At 41.7% G+C, this 20,088-nt stretch overlaps 1 protein-coding gene across 3 annotated transcripts in view; it reads left to right on the forward strand.

Moving 5' to 3' along the window:
• Positions 1 to 20,088, forward strand: part of LOC121951505 (dihydropyridine-sensitive L-type skeletal muscle calcium channel subunit alpha-1-like) — a 240,275-nt gene that overhangs the window by 57,129 nt on the left and 163,058 nt on the right. For all 3 annotated transcript variants that reach the window (XM_088082423.1, XM_088082426.1, XM_088082429.1), the window contains exon 9: positions 721 to 802. In XM_088082423.1, coding sequence (XP_087938549.1) covers positions 721 to 802 — 82 coding nt within the window. The remainder of the gene's footprint in view (positions 1 to 720; positions 803 to 20,088) is intronic.

Consider the following 20,088-nt stretch of genomic DNA (forward strand, 5'->3'; position numbering starts at 1 on the left):
ATTGTTTAATTAGGGCTTGTACATACATAAATTTAAAACTATAAATTTTTGTTTCTATCTGTTTTAATTTTTTTATATTTAATGTTTAATTCCTGTACATTGAGAGCAAAGCTAACCGGAGTCAAATTCCTCGTCTGTGTAAGCATATGTGGCCAATAAGGCTGATTCTGATTCTGACAACTAAAATTTAATATTTGGAAGCAAAAGTCCACTGCAAAGCTGCAATATGTGACAATTTGGGATGGGAACATGTTAGTGTGTGGGGTAGGAAGTGCTTAAATATCACCAGAAGAAAATTAAGTAGTGATCATGATAATAAAGAGCTGCCACTTCATCCAAAGCCACTTACAATAAATGCATTTAACCATGTGGATACAACCACCCTTATGTATTACTAACTAAACAATGACTGAATCAAACTATTGGTGATTTTATTTATTGGCCACTAACTAAGCATCTCAGCATTTAAGGAGTGAAGGTCAGTTTGCAGGCCTAACGAATCTGCACACTGCAGATGTAAATAAAAATTAATTTAGCCGATCCAAATCTTATTCAGATCTGATTGGTTTATCTTTTGTAACATCATGTGACAAAAATAACACAAAATATGAACGCTGATTCCTAACAATGATAAAACTGTGATATCTCTGTGTGTGTGTGTGTGTGTGTGTGTGTGTGTGTGTGTGTGTGTGTGTGCGTGGGTGTGTTCTTTTCCATCAGGTCTGCTCAACACTGAAAATGGAGGATCAGAGACTGGAACTGTCAGCAAAATGGACACAACTCAGTTGATCATCTTTTACTAGTCAGTAGTGTGCTTATCATCTTTGCATAATACCTTTTTTGGACGATTTAAGTTTATCAGATATTTATGTATTCACCTAGTTAAAAGAGCATGCAGACTAAATACATACCCCAATTCCAATTAAGTTGGGACATAGTGTAAAACATAAATAAAAACAGCATACAATGATTTGCAAATCCTTTTCAACCTACATTCAATTGAATACACTACATAGACAAGTTATGTAATGTTCAAACTGATAAACTTTTTTTTTTTTTTTTTGCAAATATTCACTCATTTTGAATTTGATGCCTGCAACACATTCCAAAAAAGCTGGGACACGGGAATGTTTACCACTGTGTTACATCACCTTTTTCTTTTAACAACACTCAATAAGCATTTGGGAACTGAGGACACTAATTGTTGAAGCTTTGAAGGTGGAATTCTCTCCCATTCTTGCTTGAGGTACGACTTCAGTTGCTCAGGAGTCCGGGGTCTCCCTTGTCGTCTTTTGCGCTTCATAATGCACCACTCAGGCAGGCCAGTCTAGTACCCGCACTCTTTTACTACAAAGCCAAGCTGTTGTAACGACCTTAAAAAAGACGTTGCTTGGATGGTAGCATATGTTGCTCAAAAACCTGTATGTACCTTTCAGCATTAATGATGCCTTCACAGATGTGCAAGTTACTCATGCCATGGGCTCTAACACACCACCATACCATCACAGATGCTGGCTTTTGAACTTCTGCGCTGATAACAGTCTGGATGGTCTTTTTCCTCTTTGGCCCGGAGGACACATGGTCCATGATTTCCAAAGACAATGTGAAATGTGGACTCGTCAGACCACAGCACACTTTTCCACTTTGTGTCAGCATTTCTGGGTGTTGTTGATATGTGGCTTTCACTTTGCATGGTAGAGTTTTAACTTCCACTTGTAGATGTTGCGACGAACTGTGTTAACTGACAATGGTTTTCTGAACTTTTCCGTGTTCCTGAGCCCACATGGTAATATCCCTTATAAGATAATCAGTTTATAGCTGTTTGTCAACAGCAGAGGAAACATTTTATCAGCCACTTGTGTATCTACAATAGAGTGTATTAGAAACTAAGTAAAAGTGGAGCGCGGGTAAAAAATAAAATCCACCATATGGTTCAACAGTTACTCGGATAACTGTTTACTCACCACAATATCCGGATTCAGAATCTAACATGTAAGCCTGTGTCTTGAAGGTCATAATGCCCAAGTAACAACAACAAACTACATTAGTTTCTCCGTTTACTGTTTGCAAACAGAATTTCTGAATCGACATATGCCTCAGGTAGTTTTGGAAAGCCGACCAATCAGCAGAGTGGGCAGAGCGGGAGGCGGGCACAGAGCAGCACGGAGGAGGAGGAAGCTGAAACCCACCATCTCAGAGCCATGGATCTATTATAAATCTGGATACAGCTGTGGGGGCGGGGCCTCATTCATTCGTATGAGAGCTGCTCAGTGGTGCATGAAGCAGAGAAAACTCTTTTTATGGGTTTAGAAAAAGAATTACCCAGATCTACTGGCCCACAGAGCATGCGTAGAAGTTATAAACGGCAACCGAACACGGCAGAGTGTGGCCGAGTTTACCGGAGCATTGACTCTGACTCACTGGCTTGCTCACGCAAGTTACCCTAGTTGAGTGCTCAAAGCGAACAGTGCTCATTCACAAGCATTCCTCTCATAGTAGCTTTGCTTATTAGCAACAGCAGCTAATCGGCAGTATAACGAAAGCTGTGCTGTCAGTTTTTTATATTTACGTGATAATCAGATAATGATATATTAATCTCTCTCTACACACACACAAACTCACGCACACACACACACAGAAATATATATACACTTATCAGGGAATCATATCGTAATCACGACCGGAGAAATGAAATTAACAGAAGCAAAATGTATTTTGCCCACAGAAATATAATAAAAGGACGTGCCTTGTAATATTGCCTTGTGCATTATTACACAGCTCAACTTTAAGTAACTACTACTTTCAGTACCGTTTAGTAATTGTCACTAGTAGTAAAAGAAAATGCTGATGTGAAAAAAATGTCCCCTTGCCAAATTTGTAGAAATCGACCTATACATTAGTACTAGTACTAGTAGCTGCTCACTGATAACCGGTAGTTTGAATACTGACCGTAGACTGTACATATGGTCTCTGATACAGCCACGGTAAGACGTCCATATTACAGGCTTTACAGCCAACAGCAGATGGATGTGTTGTAAAATGGTAAAAATTATGAATTATCATTCAAAAATATCCATCACTATGGCTGGCACGAAGCCTGTGCTGTATCAGGGACTCCAAGAGTTACATGTGCGTTCAATTCCAAATCTTCATTCGGAAAATGGCGCATTTTACATCTTTAGGACTCAATGCTTTTGGCTATTAAAAAATACGTTCTAAAAGTCAACTTGTCTCAAAAAAATTATCCAGTGGTTTAAGGGGGTCTCTTTCCCAATGTTAAGCACATGGGGAAAAGTCTTTCTGGGCCAGTGTGCATCACGTGACGCTGTAGTGCCACTATGTAAATTTTGCTTCAGAGGGTGGTGCACTTCCTGGGGCCTGCTCAGAGCTCTGCTGAAAACAGGGCTATGATAGACGATTTCAGATACAGTTTTCTGAAGATCTGGAGAGTTTTTGGATAGTGAATGATACAAAGCTGCTCCACTGGAGTTCGAGATCTGAAAATGTGCACAATATGTCCTGTTTAAGAATTAGTATGGATAAATGATGAAACAGTGAATACGGCAAAGACACAAAGTCAATTCAATGACTAATTGAACAACAAACTAATAAATGAAGCAACAATAAAAATCATGGGATGAAAACCAGTGAGGAACTGAAAAAGATGTGACATCTGGACTTGATCAGGTGCACGGAAATAGTGCAAGATGATCAAGCAGATGAAGAACCATCTATGTTAAGCATTAGTCAACAGCAGAGATGCAACCTATCCCATAAAACATTGAAGGAAAAGATAAAGAAGAGGCCTGATTACTTAGGTCTATCACTTGCTATGTCTCCCCATCATTTAAGAGCATCAACCCCATAAAAGCACAGGAAAGATCGTTTCACCTTCATCAGCAGTTTCGATGCCAGGGAAAATGTTCACTCTGGAAAGTTGCAGTGTTGCCTTTGTGAGGACACTTTACGGGTAGCTCAGTTACACTCGGCTTGCTGTTCCCAATGAACAGCTGGATCATCTTCTGACATCTCATGGCTGAGATGAGATCATCATGACAGCTTATCAGGCTTTGTTGCATTCAAATTGTCTCACTGTCTCATGCAAAGTCCTTTGGTTCTAAGTCATCATTTAGAACACATGGAGCATGGGCTGTTTTAAAAATTTCTCTCTTTCAAGTTAGATTAACAGCTGCTTGCTGCAGCACAAGCAAACCAAGCAAAGTCCTGGGTTTATAACTCCTGTGACAAAGGGGTGTGACATCAACAAACCTTTTCAAGGTTTCTTGCATCTGGTTAGAGTCCACGGTTGAAAGCTACATGTTCAAGGACAGACACTTGTGTTTGTACAAGCTGGCACTTTCTGGTTTTAAACTTGAAACTAGCAGTGCAAAAACCTCTTGAACACTTCTTCCAGGCTCTGTAAAAAAGCAACTGAACATAAGGACATCATCCAGGTAAATCAAGCGTTCCTTTTGGTGCAGGCCATAGAGCACAAGCTCCATAAACCTTTGAAAAGTTGGTGGGGCATTTGTCAAGCCCATGGGCATCTATTTGAAGTGGTACAGAGCACCACCAGTGCTGAAGCTGTTTTTCCCCTGTCATTTGGTTCAACCTCAACCTACCAATGTCCACTGGGTAAGTCCATTGTGCTCAACCAGCATGCACCTGAAAGTCTGTCAAGGGCTTCTGTAGGGTATGAGTCTTTAATTGTGGGTGCATTCACCTTCCTGTAGTCATATCTGTAGCCACCATCTTTTTGTCTTACCAGAACAACAAGGTAACACCAGGGGCAAAAGCTTTCCTCTATGATTTCTTATGCAAGGAGCAGCTGAACCTGCCTGTTTATCTCTGCTCTGGTGTTGGGTGCAGCTCTGTATTCTCTCTGTTTGATAGGTGAAGCATCTGCTGTCATCAAGCTTGATGCTGTGTCTGACTGCGTCAGTGTGTTCCTGCAGTGACGATCTGCTGTGGTGGTTACTGCGGCTACACTACCTATCATTACAGAGTAGTCATTGTCAATATTTTTACCTTAGCATTTGTCGAGTTCATTACTCTGACATAAGTCAGCCCTGCCTGTCCAGGAGCAAGTGTGCATATTGCTGTCAGACCTTGAGAACTAGGTGGACCCAGCTCAAGGACACCTCTTTAGTCAGTTTTGAGTTCAGTCACACCACTAGTAGGCTAAACTGTAGTCAAAACATTCATTTGTCACATGTCAGGTACAGCAACAGGACATAAGGTGACAGCAATACAGCTTAGGGGAGCAGTTTCACTTGCACCTAGGACAGAGAGTCTAGTGCGGTTCCCTACTTAAAAATCGCCTTCCTTCAAGTCCAACACTACATCATTTGCAATTAAAAAGTCCCAACCGACAATTACTGGCTGTGTGATGTTTCTGATAACCGAAATAGTGTTTGCGAAAACCTAATTACAGAACCTGATGGTAACAGGCTGCCTAGACTGCCTAGACAGTCATCAATCACTGCTCTAGCATAGAGTTCAGAGAGAACATTGCATAGCTTTTGTTCTTAGAATCAGAATCAGAATCAGATAAAACCAGATAAAATAGAAGATACACATATAAGATATAAAAATTACGAGTCTAGCAGTGCAAAACAAAACAAGCAACACAAGTAAAACAAGTAACACAAGTAACAAGTAACTTAGAAATGGAATAGTCATTCTAAAGACCTATATCCCTGAATGTGTGTCTAGGAAGACTTTGGAATGTTCTCAATGACATCAATCACATAGAGTGTGGCTTTTTTGTGTGGGGGTGGAAGAACCAGTTGTGGGGCCTCATCATTAGTAGCAGTTGGCCCTCGACAGCTGCTACAACTCTCTCGTTGTCCTTGACATCATCCAATGAAAGCTGTGACATGCTGGAAAGTACTGTCCAACCCTGGCCGAAAAAGTTTTCAGTCTACTTTGCCCTTTAAAAACTGTCTGGAGAACAGTTTAACAGTCTAACATGCTAAAACAAACTTACAGTGCACTTGAAGACTGCAGCCAATTTGTTGGCATGTATGAGCTTAATGTCTTAGCTAATTAATTCAAAGGTGAAGAAAAAAACACTGTTGTAACCCTTATGTCTTGTTTGGTAGCATTCTTCTGTCCTCCTGGAGTGTGGGTAATAGTGGGGGACAAATTATCCCAATTTAGTTTTGTTTAACTGACATCAATACAGCAAGAAAGCGAACATCCAGCCTCTCTGTTCACAGCACATGCCATCTCAGTCTAAAACACTCATACCTGTCTCTGCAAACAATAGCAGGTATGAACTTATGGCAACTAAAAGATACTCATGAAAATTTATAAATAAAACAATAATTCAAGTGTGATTAATGATAACGTAATAATTGCTGCATGTAATAATAGAAATTAACTCTATAAGTCAAAAATAACGATTTAAAATTAAAGCTGCAAGCAGCGATGAAAGGGCCCTCGCACCACCACATATGTTCGGGGTACTGGTGGGACTCCAGCTAAAGCGGTCATTCATTTCTGTGAAAGTCGGATAATGTACACAAAGAATTCCAGAAGTGAGCTATTTTACATGGTTCAGTAATTCTAGTGGCCATTAGGTGGCAGCAGGGGGGACACAAATTACATGTCATTTTTGTGTACATCATTTGTAGACCAAACCATGTACATATCATGTAAATCCAATGATAATTGTCCCTCAAGGCTTACTTTCTGTTGCCAGTAGGTGGCACTATTACAACTTGTGAATATTGTCATATAGATGTGTTCAGGGCAGGACCCTTATCGAACCTATGACATTTAACCTTGACTTTAACTGGATCCAATAAATTGTGAAGGCCAAGTTGATAAAAGTATAAAAAAAAGTTTTTACTTTTGGCCACTAAGTGGCGCTATCGCGACTAGAGAATATTGTTATACAGATGTGTTCAGGATGGGACCCCTTATCAAACCTAAGACGTTTCAGGCAGATCAGACAATATACACCAAAGTTACACCAATTTCCTGTTGTATGCCGAGACATCAAAAATGTACGCCACATAACACGAAAACCGTAAAAGTTATGCGCGGACCTTTGATAACTTTTCATCTCCAAGGAGTTGAGAATGCACACATTGATTCTGAAGTCAATCGAATGAATCCTATAGGACAAGATAGCAAAAGTATGCTATCTTGAAATCGCCAAAAACCAGCACATAATTCAGAATGGCCGACTTTCTGCTGGGTTTGGGGGGTGGGTCTTAGAGGGTTTGTTGTACGTCTGGGCATGATACATATGTGTGCCGAATTTTGTATTTGTAGTTTAAACCAGCCATTGGGGCTACATAGGGGGGAACTGTGGAATCATTTTGCCATGCCCGTTTGTGAAACCATAAAAATATGAATTTCTCGCCAGGCTGGATGAGCGTACCAACTTTCATGAGTTTTCATGCAGAAAGTTTGGACCATTGACACCCTTCACATGATGTAGTACTTCCTAAAACCACTAGGTGGCGCTGGAGATAACACAAAGTCATCCTGGTCTACATCATGTGTAGACCAAACCATGTAAATTGCATGTAAATCAAATGATGATATTGTTACACGACATACTTCCTGTTGCCAGTAAGTAGTGCATTGAGTATCACATGTTGACGTGTTCAGGGCCACAACCTGATCACACCTGTAAAATTTGGGCCCAATCAGTTATTACAAACTGAAGTTACAGAAACTTCCTGTTTGGTGGCGAATACTGCATTGCCACGGCAACGGCATTCATTGAAAACATATGATCTTCACAGGGAGGCATCATGAAGGTCTTACAACAGCTTTTGTTACCAAGTTTGTGTTGAATGTGGTCAATCTATAAGGAGATGCAACTAAAAATATAAATCATGTAAATTCCTGTTTCCAGTAGGTGGCAGTATGCCAATAAGTCAAGTGAGCCATGCTGATGAGTTCAACTCTGTACTCTTATCAAGTATGAGACATTTGGGGCAGGTTGGACTATGTCTGGCTGAGTTACGACAACTTCCTGTTTCATGGCGAAACATTGAAGTTGAAAACCTAGCGACGCCCACATGGTGTGACGAAAACTCAGAAATTGAATAAGTTTTGATGTCCCATGATTTTTCATTTCAGTGAAAGTCTGAACAAGCAGGCAGAGAGTTTCTATCCTTCAGTTAAATATTACATGTGGGGTAATACTTCCTGTGGCCACTAGGTGGCACTGGGGACCACACAATGCATGTCATCTTGATCTACATCATTTGTAGACCAAATCATGTAATTTCATTTAAATCACAGTATAGATTGGTGGTGCTGTGATTATCATGCTTAATTGACATGCTGATGTGTTCAGGGCTGCACCTTGCGGCAAAGACCATGTTGCCATGGCAACGATATTCATGAAAAACCTCTGAAATCACAAGCAGGCATTGTCAAGATCTCAACACTTTTATTACCAAGTGTAGTGGTTATTAATAACTACATTAGAATTTGGATTTTGCACTCGTTAAAGTAAAAGGGGCACCATTCTCCATTCAGGAGAAAATTAAATCTTAAATTGTGACAGTGTTAAGACATGTCATTACTTTAATCAATCTCACAGTCTGTACCGTTTATCCTGTATACATTGATCTTGTTTCTCTCATGAAATAATATCCACAGACAACGACTTGGTGATAAATGAGAATATTTTATTTAGGCTAATAAAATGATGAGTAAATAGAGGAAATAGTATGACATATAAGGGACAGTGAACAAATGAAAGGGAACCTAAGTGATGTTCAGATGATGCAAATGATTAATTATGGATGATAGTGGGTGGAAATATGTGACCGTCTAAAGCGTGGATGCACGGTGAATTAGAATTTAGAAATTTGGCATTAAAGCTTCGCTATACGACATCAACTCTGATCACTAGAAAATGTTATTCTGCCCACTTTTGCCGACTTGATTAGACTTCTCCGGGGAGGTCCAGGTGCTCGCGTCACTCCAGTGGAGAGCTGCGGCACTTCTTTCAGACGAGGTGACCCGCTGAAAGGCGGCGGCGGCCGGGCAGGTGGAGTCGGTGTGCGGCGGTCTTTAACTGGCCTCGGTGTTCGCCTCAGCAAACCGGTAAAAGACTTTAAACAAAGTCCTTAAGGGCAGGCAACGGATGCTGATAGTTTGTGCAGCAGGTGTTGCTTCTAGATCCGTGGCAGAGTTGATGACGAATCGCGGAGTGTCCTTCTCAATTATAACTCGCAGAAATAATCAAAAGTAGTCCCATTGGTCTGAGGGAGTCACTTTAAATTATTAATTTGAGTTTACTTAAAACGAATTACCAAAAGTGTCTTTACTGACCAAAAACTGGTATAAAGAAAAGTGTCAGAGATTTAAAAAGAAAATGGCTTCAAAAGTAAAGTTCAGCAAAGCTATGGTGAGCTGTTGCGGCTCCATTTATCAAATTGAAGAAAAGAAAAAGTTGCGAGCGCGGATGCATGAGACGCACCGCGGTAAAAAGGAGCGAAAAGAAGCCTGAAGAGGCTTGAAGAAAAACTTGAGAAGAGAGAAGGAGAAAAGCCTTGAAAATAGCGAAAACTTGAGAGCAAGAGCTTGAGAAGCTCACTCAGTTTTTATCTTTCGATTTGGGGATGCGGATGGAAGGCGGAGTTAGCGAACTTTTGCACCGAGCGATCTCACATCTGGAATTAGTTTCTAAAAGACCTAATGTAATTTAGGAGACATTTATGTCTCTGAACTTTATGATGAATTACGTGATCTAACCCGTCGTGTATACATTCACGAATCTCATTACCACTATAGTCTCATCACAGTAACTTCAAATACATGTTAGGAGACCTAAAGGCAATTTATAACGTAACACATGATTCTGAAGATCCTTTGCTCAATTCTGTTAAATGACCACACATAACATAACATTGTACCATGGATCCTAACAAACTTGGTGATTACTTAGATACAGGATTACATTTTAACATTATACAATGAATGCAAAATAAGATGTAACTATAAAGTTGGTTACGAGATTAATGATAATTAAGGTCACTTAGATGGCAATAGAGCTCCATCACAAAAAGGGAATAAAACATGCTTTCACCTAAATCATTCAAATTAAATGATTAAAGAATGGGAGTTGGTCCTACTTCTTCATCAAAGTACATAGACAAACTCTTACCTACAAAGAGAAGGATTAGAGAATTAAGTTAAACTTTAACTCACAACCTAGGTCCAAGCGATTCTATCAGATGTTAGTCTCAACACAAGGATTTATAATGACTTTACAACATGTTCTGCCTTTTGTCATCTCAGCAGAGGGGGCAATGAATGATTGTTGCTTCATGTGCCTGAGTGACCCCAGGAGGTCATTCAGATGTCTTACATCCTGTGGTAAGCTGGATGTGGCCTCAAGAATGCCTATCTCCCACGCATCTTGTGATGGAAAGGGCCAAGTACTTGTACAAGTACTGACACTTTCTGTGGCTTAAACGTAGAATGTGTTTGCAGATGCCTACATGGAGTATCAGTTAAGTTAATTAACAACCCTCTGTTGGATGTTTTGGGTTGTAAAACAGTGTCTCTTGACTTGTCCCCCACTTGCCCAGGGGACGTTGAGCTCTGGAGTTCCTTAGAGGAAAAATGTAATGACCACGCCAAGGCAGTCCACTACATTCCCCCACTCGATTCCATGCGAGATTTCCAGGAGCTTTGGATCGCTAAGGTGCAGGCAGTCCTTGGCTAGGAAGAACAGGTGGCATAACAACAATCCCCATGATCAGAGTTGATGTCTTTGTGATATAGTGTTTCCTATACCATTGATCAGTGTTTATTCTGGTGGATAATGGAATCTACTTGGTGAATAAAAAAAAAAACATGATGAATAGTAACAGGAAAAATATAAAAGGTCAATGAGCCTCATTTGTCCTCATTTGAACAATTGTTGTTTACACTAATTGATTACCAAAGGTTTTTGGCATAACACCTTGCATGGACAGAGACACGTCAGAGCTTTTAAGGTTATGAAAAGGATAGTTCGTTGTGGAACAGTGAAATTTGCATGTCGTACAGTTACGTGTTTCAAATAATTTAAATAAAAGCACACCAATCTAAGATAAAGCAAATTTACTAATCTGCTTAAAAAAAACAACAACAAAAAAAAAAACAAACAGCTAAACCGTTATAGGTTAGACCACATGAACTTGTCACCAGTGGGTGCTGAACCACCCCCACTTGTAAACAAATCAACCCAAGAAACTTTAGATCAATTTCAGACAACAGACGATGGAAAAAGTATCAAAGAAATACCAGACTCTCACAATATCTGCCACAACTGACCTTACAGAACAAGAACAAAACTTCCTCTGTTTTGCTAACAAACAACTATAGAAGTCTGCTTTTCTTAGGACTGTATTTGGATGCTGCTATGTCCTTCAAGTCCCATGGGACATTTGTGTGGTTTGATCTGATTGGGATTAACCCATTTAAGACTTGATTTTCCCTGTCCTTTGGTAACCTTGATTTGGTATACCACAGGTGAGAGTTCGCCTGTGATCAAATAAGGATCAGCCCAATGAGGAAGGAACTTGCGTGTAACTCTTCCAGGGCCTTGGTGGACCTTTCCAATAGGGTGGACGAGAGTGTAGTACCACACCTTGTCCCCTACTTGGAGTACACCATGGGATGCTTTTTGGTCTTTGGAATTTTTGTGAGCTTTAGTCACATACTTTTTCAATGTGTTGACAACTGTTTGCTTTGTCCATTCCACCCAGCCAGAAGCCTGGGGGTGGTAGCAAATGTGTACGTCGGCTTTCACACCCAGTAAGTGCCATAGATGTTGCATAACATCAGCTGTGAAATGTGTTCCTCCATCTGAATTGACCCGACTTGGCAGACCACCCCAGTCAATTTGAAGGTCTGACATGGGAGAGGAGGTGCCTCTTTGTTGCAAGAGGGCTCTGTGGAGCAGGTTTGACAGTTGGAACTGGCAGCAGACTGAGCAGCCTTTGATGTTGTCGGCTACGTCTTTTTGCATGTGTGGCAAACAGGTCAGCTGGACAAGTACTCTGAGTGTGGCTTTGGTTTGTTTTTGGCCTGTGCACGGAGAGTCATGGGCATGCATCAACATCACCCCCCTGTGGTTCTGAGGACCCACGAGCACAAGTGAAGTGAGGTCGTCAGAGACATACACAGAAGGCCTGTCACGAGGTGCAGAGGAGAATGGACACAGAATAAACATGCCAAGCTAGCAATGGGATCAAGATCTGCGGCAGAGACATCATCGTCCAAGGCACTGGAGAGCCAGGGGACGAGCACGTGAATAGCTGGATCAAGACATTGGAGGGAGATAAGGTCAGAACTTAAGATAGCAGGGGTGACCGAGGGAGGACCAGGGCCGAAAAAAGAAGCCATAAGTTGGGCGGCAGCTGGAGCTGGAGTGACGACACAGACAGTCGGGGAGGGTGGGTGGATGAGAAAGTCCGAGTCGAAGTGCCAAAGCGTTCCATTGAGGGCGGCCTGTTTGGCCAAAGTGCCAGTTTGGTGATTGAACCCTTTGTCCTGACCAGGAGCGCTAGAGTGACCTATGACCTTATTCCAGTCCGGTTTTCTACCTGAGCTGATGAAACCGCTGCGTGTCCACATAGGCAGGTGGTCTGTTTCAACGCTCATCTTTTGACCTGAAATTTTTGTCGCCTTGGTCTCAAGGAAGCAGCACTGAGCAACAGTATTTTTGGGATGAAGAATTGGCAGAGGTTGATGAACCTGTGCCCAGAGTTCCAAGCGTTGGAAGTCAATCAGTGGTTCAAAACAGTTAAGGAGATCCTTGCCGATGAGAAGGGGAACTGCATTAAGCGAAGACACGTACACGGAATGGATGAAACTCATTGAGCCAATGGTCAGTTTTACCATGGTCATGGATGTCAGTGTAGTACCCGTGGGAGCATACGGCTGGATATTCAGAGAGCAGGACTGGAGTCTTAAGTCCCTGCTGGACTGAAATACTGTCATTAACAGTGTATCAAACAGTGCTGATGACATCAAGGTTATGTCTGCAGCTGTATCAAGGAGAGCTTCATACACGAAAGTGTCTTCAAGTATCATGGGCAAGTAAAGTTTTCATGCAGCGCCTTGCTCAGTGAGACAGCACAAGAACTGTTGATAAGGAGGTTCAACCTGTATAGCTGATGCATCTTCATCAAGGGACTCATCTTTCGAGTCAAGCTGAACTGTCAAGACTGCGCCAGGAGGGATTGATTTCTCACCTCCCTTTTCATTCCTTTCCATTAGCTGGAGCTACTGGTGTTTGGCCCTGTGAGGAGGTGGGCTCAGGTTCACCAGGGTCCAAATAAAGCTCTTCGACCACCATGTCAGGCTGGTCTGCAAGGCGATCTGACTGAAGAGGCGTAGGGGCTACTGCCGTTATGGGGAGAAGATTAGCTTTCCTGCTTTTCTCCCTTTTCCTCTCGTCGATAAGATGCAGGATGGCTTTAAGATCTTCTGGACTACATTGAGATGTTTTAAACTTACCTCCGGTGTTGTTACTCTTCCATTGGGAGGTTTCTTTGTTGTCACCATTTGTGGATTTCTGACGTTTCGACCTCTGATTAGTTTGGAGAGGGCGTGCAGCTGCGTTATGCTCTCCACCACTGGGGGCATCTTCCAGCTCCAAAGAGTCCCTGTCTATACTCGAGTAGTGACTCTGCCTGTTTAGCATGGAATTGCTTTTGTCTTGCAAATCCCAGCGCAGCAAGGCTGCGTAGTTGCTGGATGGTTGCAGTGCGCGGGTTCGCCAAGACACCTAGTTGATTACGAGTATTTGGATGGAGATTCTGGACAAAGAGGGTTTTGAAGTTCATGTCCTCCTCCATCCCAGGTTCGTTTCGAGAACCAAAGTATGCCTGTAAGAGGCGATAATAGTATTGTTGGGGAGATTCTTGCCTCCCCTGCTTAACTGCAATGGCAGCGGCCAAGCCGGTCTGCGCTATTGGATCCGAAAATTCTTTTTCTAAGGCGTTACAGAACAACCTATAGTTAGCTCAAACCTGGAAGGGTTGCCGCTCAATGAACTTGCTGACGTTGCGACTGGAAGTCACCTTGATCAGGTACAGCATGTCTTCTATCGTAGCGTTGGGGAATTTTCGCAAGTAGAAGTCGATGTCATTCAAGTAAGTTGTGGTATCATGAGAGCCACCAGGCAGAGGTGGGACCAAGTCATTGCTTTGCAAGTCCCAAGTAAGTCTCAAGTCTTTGCCCTCAAGTCCCGAGTCAAGTCCCAAGTCGAGACAGGCAAGTCCCAAGTAAGTCTCAAGTCTTTGCCCTCAAGTCCCGAGTCAAGTCCCAAGTCGAGACAGGCAAGTCCCAAGTCAAGTCCCAAGTCGAGACAGGCAAGTCCCGAGTCAAGTCGCAAGTCCTACACTTTGAGTTTCGAGTCCTTTCGAGTCATTTTAACAACAAAGTAATAATATATTAAATGTAAACAGATCATGTATGCTTTTAAAATCTATATTTATTTATCAAAACAAATTTGATAAACAAGTGCATTGAACATTTACAAGAAAACTAGTGCTGACATTGCACTTTTATATTGTACTATTAACCAGTACCATTTAACATTTGACTCATATTCTGCAAGAATATTTTTCCTTTTAAACAATTTCTGCACAGAATAAACATTTGATAGTGCAACTGAAATTATTTGTAAAAACAAAAGTACAAAAATGTGCTGATATTATATTTCCATAACATATTGCACTAGAACTAGCACCACAGCAGTTGACCACTGAATGCACTTTTTAAAAAAAAAAAAAAAAAGACTCTAAACGATTACTCGATTATCAAAACAATTGGTAATTAATCCAAAAATCGATTAATCATCGATTATTCATTACGGGTCTAGAGGTAATATTGTATATTGAGGAACATTTAGGTTATCCTTAAAGGACAAACACAAATAGGGTTTTGTGTTTGAGAGAGGGAGAAACATAACAAATACATGAACATAACACTTAACAGGGTTGTGAGTTTTCTGTTATTTCAGGGCTCTATGCTGCATTGCATTTGCAAAAGACCAAATTGGCCAAAAGTCTGTCAGTCATTTGTGCACGATGGGGCCGTAGAAAGATGCCACCATGGCTGAAAACTCGCTCCACTGGAGCACTGGAGGCAGGCACTGCCAACACTCTGATGGCCACTCGGAAGAGTGAAGGAAGAGTCTTCATGTTCATTGCCCAGAACAGAAGAGCATTCTGTCCTTCGGCTATGTCAAGGTAGTGACTTAGCTGTAGTGCTGGAGTGGTCCCCACATCCTTCTTCTGCCTTTTATGATATGCAGCAAACAGCCCTTCTCCTTGTCCAAGCTCCTCTCGCTCTTCTTCATCAACAAGAGGCGCAGGTTGATCTGCCTGTGCTGCATCTTGCAGGATCAGTTCTGGCAATTATCAGAAACAAAAGAGCCCTTATTACAATTAGAATGGGAAATCAAGTGTGTTAGACTTAACACATTATTGTTGTAGTCAAATAGATCAGATTATGAGAAAAAAAGTTAAATTAAACTCAATGATATTAAACTTTAACTCGTTGTGCCACCTCTGCCTTGACGTCACGATTGACCAGCACATGGGGCTCCACCCAAAACAGAGAAAAGGCTGGATCCAAGGCAGCTGTTTTGAGGTAGACTGGATCTGCAAAGGGAGCAGTGACCCCATCTTGTGTCCTGGCCATTTTCACATTGATGAAGATTCCAAGAAATCTTTTGTTGAGGGATACCTGGACACTTCTGACCATGCTGCTCAGGAAACGGACTTGAGGCTTCAGCTTCTCAAGGTGGTGATTGAGGGCCAAGACAGATGGAACAACAGCACTGATTGTGACTACCTTCTCCCCCTGTGTCAAGTCAGTTGCTTCACCAAACGGCTTCAAGATGTCCACCAACTCCTTCAACAGACTCCACTCCCGTGCTGTTAATGACAACTCCTTGTGGCCAGACTTTTTCAGAACAGCACAGAGCTTTAGATGATCATACTGGAGAACTGCCTTCACTTGCCTCAGTGTTGAGTTCCATCTTGTGTTGACAGCAGCAGGAATGCTTTTCTGTTCCCCAAATTCAGCTTCGAACACATCTTTGAACGTCGTGCTTGTGTGCAGCAGTGAGCTGAGTTTTGATAACTTTGAAAAAGAAGGAGATGCCACTTTTGTTTCTTTCAAGCTGTCTCCCACCACCAACTGAAGAGTATGCGCAAAACACTGCAAGCGCTGTTTCTTTGCCATAGCAGCATCTACTGTTTGCTGGTCTTCCAGGGTTAAGTCATGCCAGAGCTCTGGGTCATCAAGATGATCCCCGTCATCATCATCTTCTTGTTCAGTGGGGAAGCACACAGTGAATGCTTTGCGCATGTTAGCAGCATTGTCACTAATAATGTAGTCCAGTTTATCTGTTGTATTCATCACATATTACCTCAAACTGGTCACATATTCTTTCAGCTGTGTGTGAGCCTTGGAAGCGGTTGCAGGCCAAGAGATTGGACTTCAGCTGTATCCTCTCTGCCTCTTTCTCTATCCAATGCACAGTGACTCCAAGGAACCCCCTCATCTTTCGGTCAGACCAAATGTCCACAGTGATTGAAACATGGTCAGTGCTGCTCAGTTGAGTTTTTAATTTCGAACGTCTCTCTGCAGCAAGGTTCTCAGTTTTTGATGTCAACGTTCTGCGACACACTGGGCTGTACTTACTGTCAACTACTGTCAGAAAATGCCGAAAGCTCTTTTCCACAATAGACAGGGGCAAGTTGCAATCAATAATCAAGTCGGACAGTATTGCATTGGTGATGGCCTTTTGTTGTGGATGGCTCATACTGTAATGCCCTACACGAATGTCCAGGAATTGGGCGATTGTAGGCTGTTGTGGTTCCCTGGTAATGCTTTTGGTCGTCTGGTATTCTTCATATCTGTAAGATGCAAGCATATTAAACAGATGTCAGAAAATCCATTATAGCCACACATAAGATAAGATAAGAAGGAGAAAGTGACAGTAGGATACTTATAAAATTAAGTTAAAAAAACAGAAAATGTGTATATACCTATCAGAATTTAAAAATATACAAATATAACAAAATATAAAATGTTAAGTACTAAATAGGCAGGGCTATACACACAAGACTATGTACAGTATATACACCTTTAACTTGTACAGATATGGATTTATGGGCATATACATATACTGGTGGCTGTGCAGGATAATTGTGCACAGAGTTGTAAAATACACACATGGTGTGTAGCATTAAAAATACTAAGCAATGTAAACTATGTTGCCTTGCAAAGGCAAATTGTGCACAGAGTTGTTAAATACACACATGGTGTGTAGTATAAAAAAAAACTAAGCAATATAAGCATGTGAATTATGTTTACATTTACAGATTGCACAGAGTAGTAGCAGCAGAGATTTTTACAATGCGATACACAGTGTGGAATAAATATTGCACAGAGATAAAAAAAACCAAAAAAAAAAAACAAAGACAATGCAACCATACAGTAATGCATAAGGTAGGGAAGTGAATGAGTTATATAGCAGACAAAGCAGTGCTACATTAAGTAGTGCTGTTAAAGAGTCTGACAGCTGATGCGATGAAGGACCTGCAGTAGTATTCACATGAATTACATTTTAAACTATGAGTCAGGGAGTGAACCCACAGTGGACGCAACAGATCATCATCGTGTTTGCAGTGTAACGTTAAGTTTACAGCCTCATTAACTACACAGCTAGCACAGTTACTTAGCCGATAAGCTAACGTTATCTGAGCATTAGCTCACCAGCTCTACTTACCGCTCTTTGTGCAGTTTTAGATGTCGAACGAAGTTCGAAGTTGTTGCCTCTCCATCTGTAATCTTCGACCCGCATGTTTTGCACACTGCAATCCGTTTTTTGTTGACCACTTCGTAACTTTTGTACCCAAACGACACTATCCTTGGTATCATTTTCAACTGGCCCATTGAATGAGTACTATTTCTTCTTCGTTGTTTGTTGTCCTACAATTTGATTGGATGCTGTCGGATCAAAACAACGTGGATCTAATTTGATTGGATGCTGTGCCTGCAGCTCACGCACACACACAAATGCGCACAGAGGGAGAGAGAGAGAGAGATGCAGAGCGTTCGTTTCTAACATATATTTTAATCTTTGTGTTCTGGTGAAAGTAGCAAGTCTTTTCAAGTCAAAAGGCTCAAGTCCAAGTGAAGTCACGAGTCATTGCTCTTCAAGTCCAAGTCGAGTTGCAAGTCTGGTAACATTTTGTCAAGTCGAGTCTAAAGTCATCAAATTCATGACTCTAGTCTGACTCGAGTCCAAGTCATGTGACTCGAGTCCACACCTCTGCCACCAGGACAAGGTTCAAAGCGTGGTATGTTTCGAGCAATCTTATGTAGGTCTTGATCTGAAAGACTCAAAGAGGTTTGCCTGTTTGGAGGCAGGTAAGATTGTGGAGGCGGAGTTACTCCTGACATGGGAGGAGCCACTCTAGGCTCTAGCCTTCTTGAGCTCCCTTGGTGAGTAGCTTGTCTTTCTTCTCTTCCTGCAAAGCTTCATCAAGATTTGTCCGTCGGTTCCGACATATAGCAAGAGAATATCCCAGTTCTCTTTTAAGGGTTTCTAGCTCTCCTTCTGTACTTGCTTGTTGTTGGCGGGCCTGCTTAACCACATCCTCGGCTTTGGTCAGTTGCTGCTGCATGAGCTGCATCTCCCTTTTGTCAGCTTCAGAGTGCAAGCAGTAGGCCCTGTTTTGAGCTTTGAGGTCTTCCATGTGCTCTATTGCACGCTGGAGCTGATGGTTTGACTCATCACAGGCTTGATTTACCTTTTCGAGCTGATGTTGTGTCTTAGCTAGCTCCCATTCCTTTTTGTGGAGTGACAGTTCCAGCTCGTGAATCTCATCTTTCAATTTGATCTTCTTTTCCTCTGGTGTGTCACGCTGAGCCTTCAAGTCATCTACATGTGCCTCTGCTTCTGCTGAAGCTCGTTGGGGTGCTCCAAGTTGCCATTGGAAGAGCCTTGATCCCCTCTGCAGTTGTGCAGTTTGTTGTACACATGATTTCAGCTTACCTGCTGATTGCTCGAGCAGTTGTTGTGTATGTTTGAGCCGTGCAGTCAACACTGAGGCCAAGCTACCCAACACTTTGGTCAGTGTTTTTCCCTTTAATGGGTGAGTCAGGGCCTCCGTCGTTAATTCAAGAAACATTGTTTCGAGTTTTGCAGGCAATCAGGTTATATTTTGTGTTATTTTATTTTATTATAGGTGTTTGATTAGTAGTGATTAAAAATACAAACAGAATTCAATGTATTCTTTGTTCAATGAGGTACCAGGTTGCTGTAATATTAACCAAAAGAGGTTAGTTGTTTATAGTGTAAGTGCTAGAGGCAATGCAGACTTAAGAGAAGATACACATCTGGGGGCAGCCACCTTGAGGACAAAGTTAAACCAAATTATAAAGGGGAGATTTAACTTTAACTCAGTCAGTTAAATTAGTCATTTGTTAAATTTTTGATCAATTACATTAAATTGATCATAAATCAAACACGAAATTTAAGAAAAGTGAATGAGGTGTATACACTTGACTTAATTTGTAACTGTGTTTTAAGAATATAATACAAAGTCAAAAGTGTTATAACTTTAAGACTCAGATTAAGAAAGAGGAAAGTGAATTAGCATAGGATTAGCACACTAATATAAGTGAGTGAATGGCAAGGGTAAATTCTGCAATTTACTTTGCAAAGTTTGCAGTGTTGAACTTCAGTTAAGTGAAAATTCATCACCAGTCGGTTATATGCATGCACAGTTTGAATAATCACTCTTCAAGTTTCAGTTAACCAAAACGATGTCGCGATTGCGGTCCTATTCACTCTTTCCAGAAGGAGCTGTGGCGTCCAGGGGAGGATTACGTCAGCCGTGATGACTCCCGGCACCGCCCACATGAACGCCCTCACCTGCTCAGGCGAGAAGCACACAGTTTCGCTCAGGACACTGAGCAGACAACTTGTCAACACAGCCAGCTATGAGATAAACAGCCAGTTCAACTACTGGGCTACTGAACCACATGGGTTTCAACAAAGTTTGAGCCGCTTCAAACCACACAGAG

Source organism: Plectropomus leopardus, chromosome 2, assembly GCF_026936395.1.
Source record: "Plectropomus leopardus strain MGB_pleo_1.0 chromosome 2, ASM2693639v1, whole genome shotgun sequence".
Classification (NCBI taxonomy): domain Eukaryota; kingdom Metazoa; phylum Chordata; class Actinopteri; order Perciformes; family Serranidae; genus Plectropomus; species Plectropomus leopardus.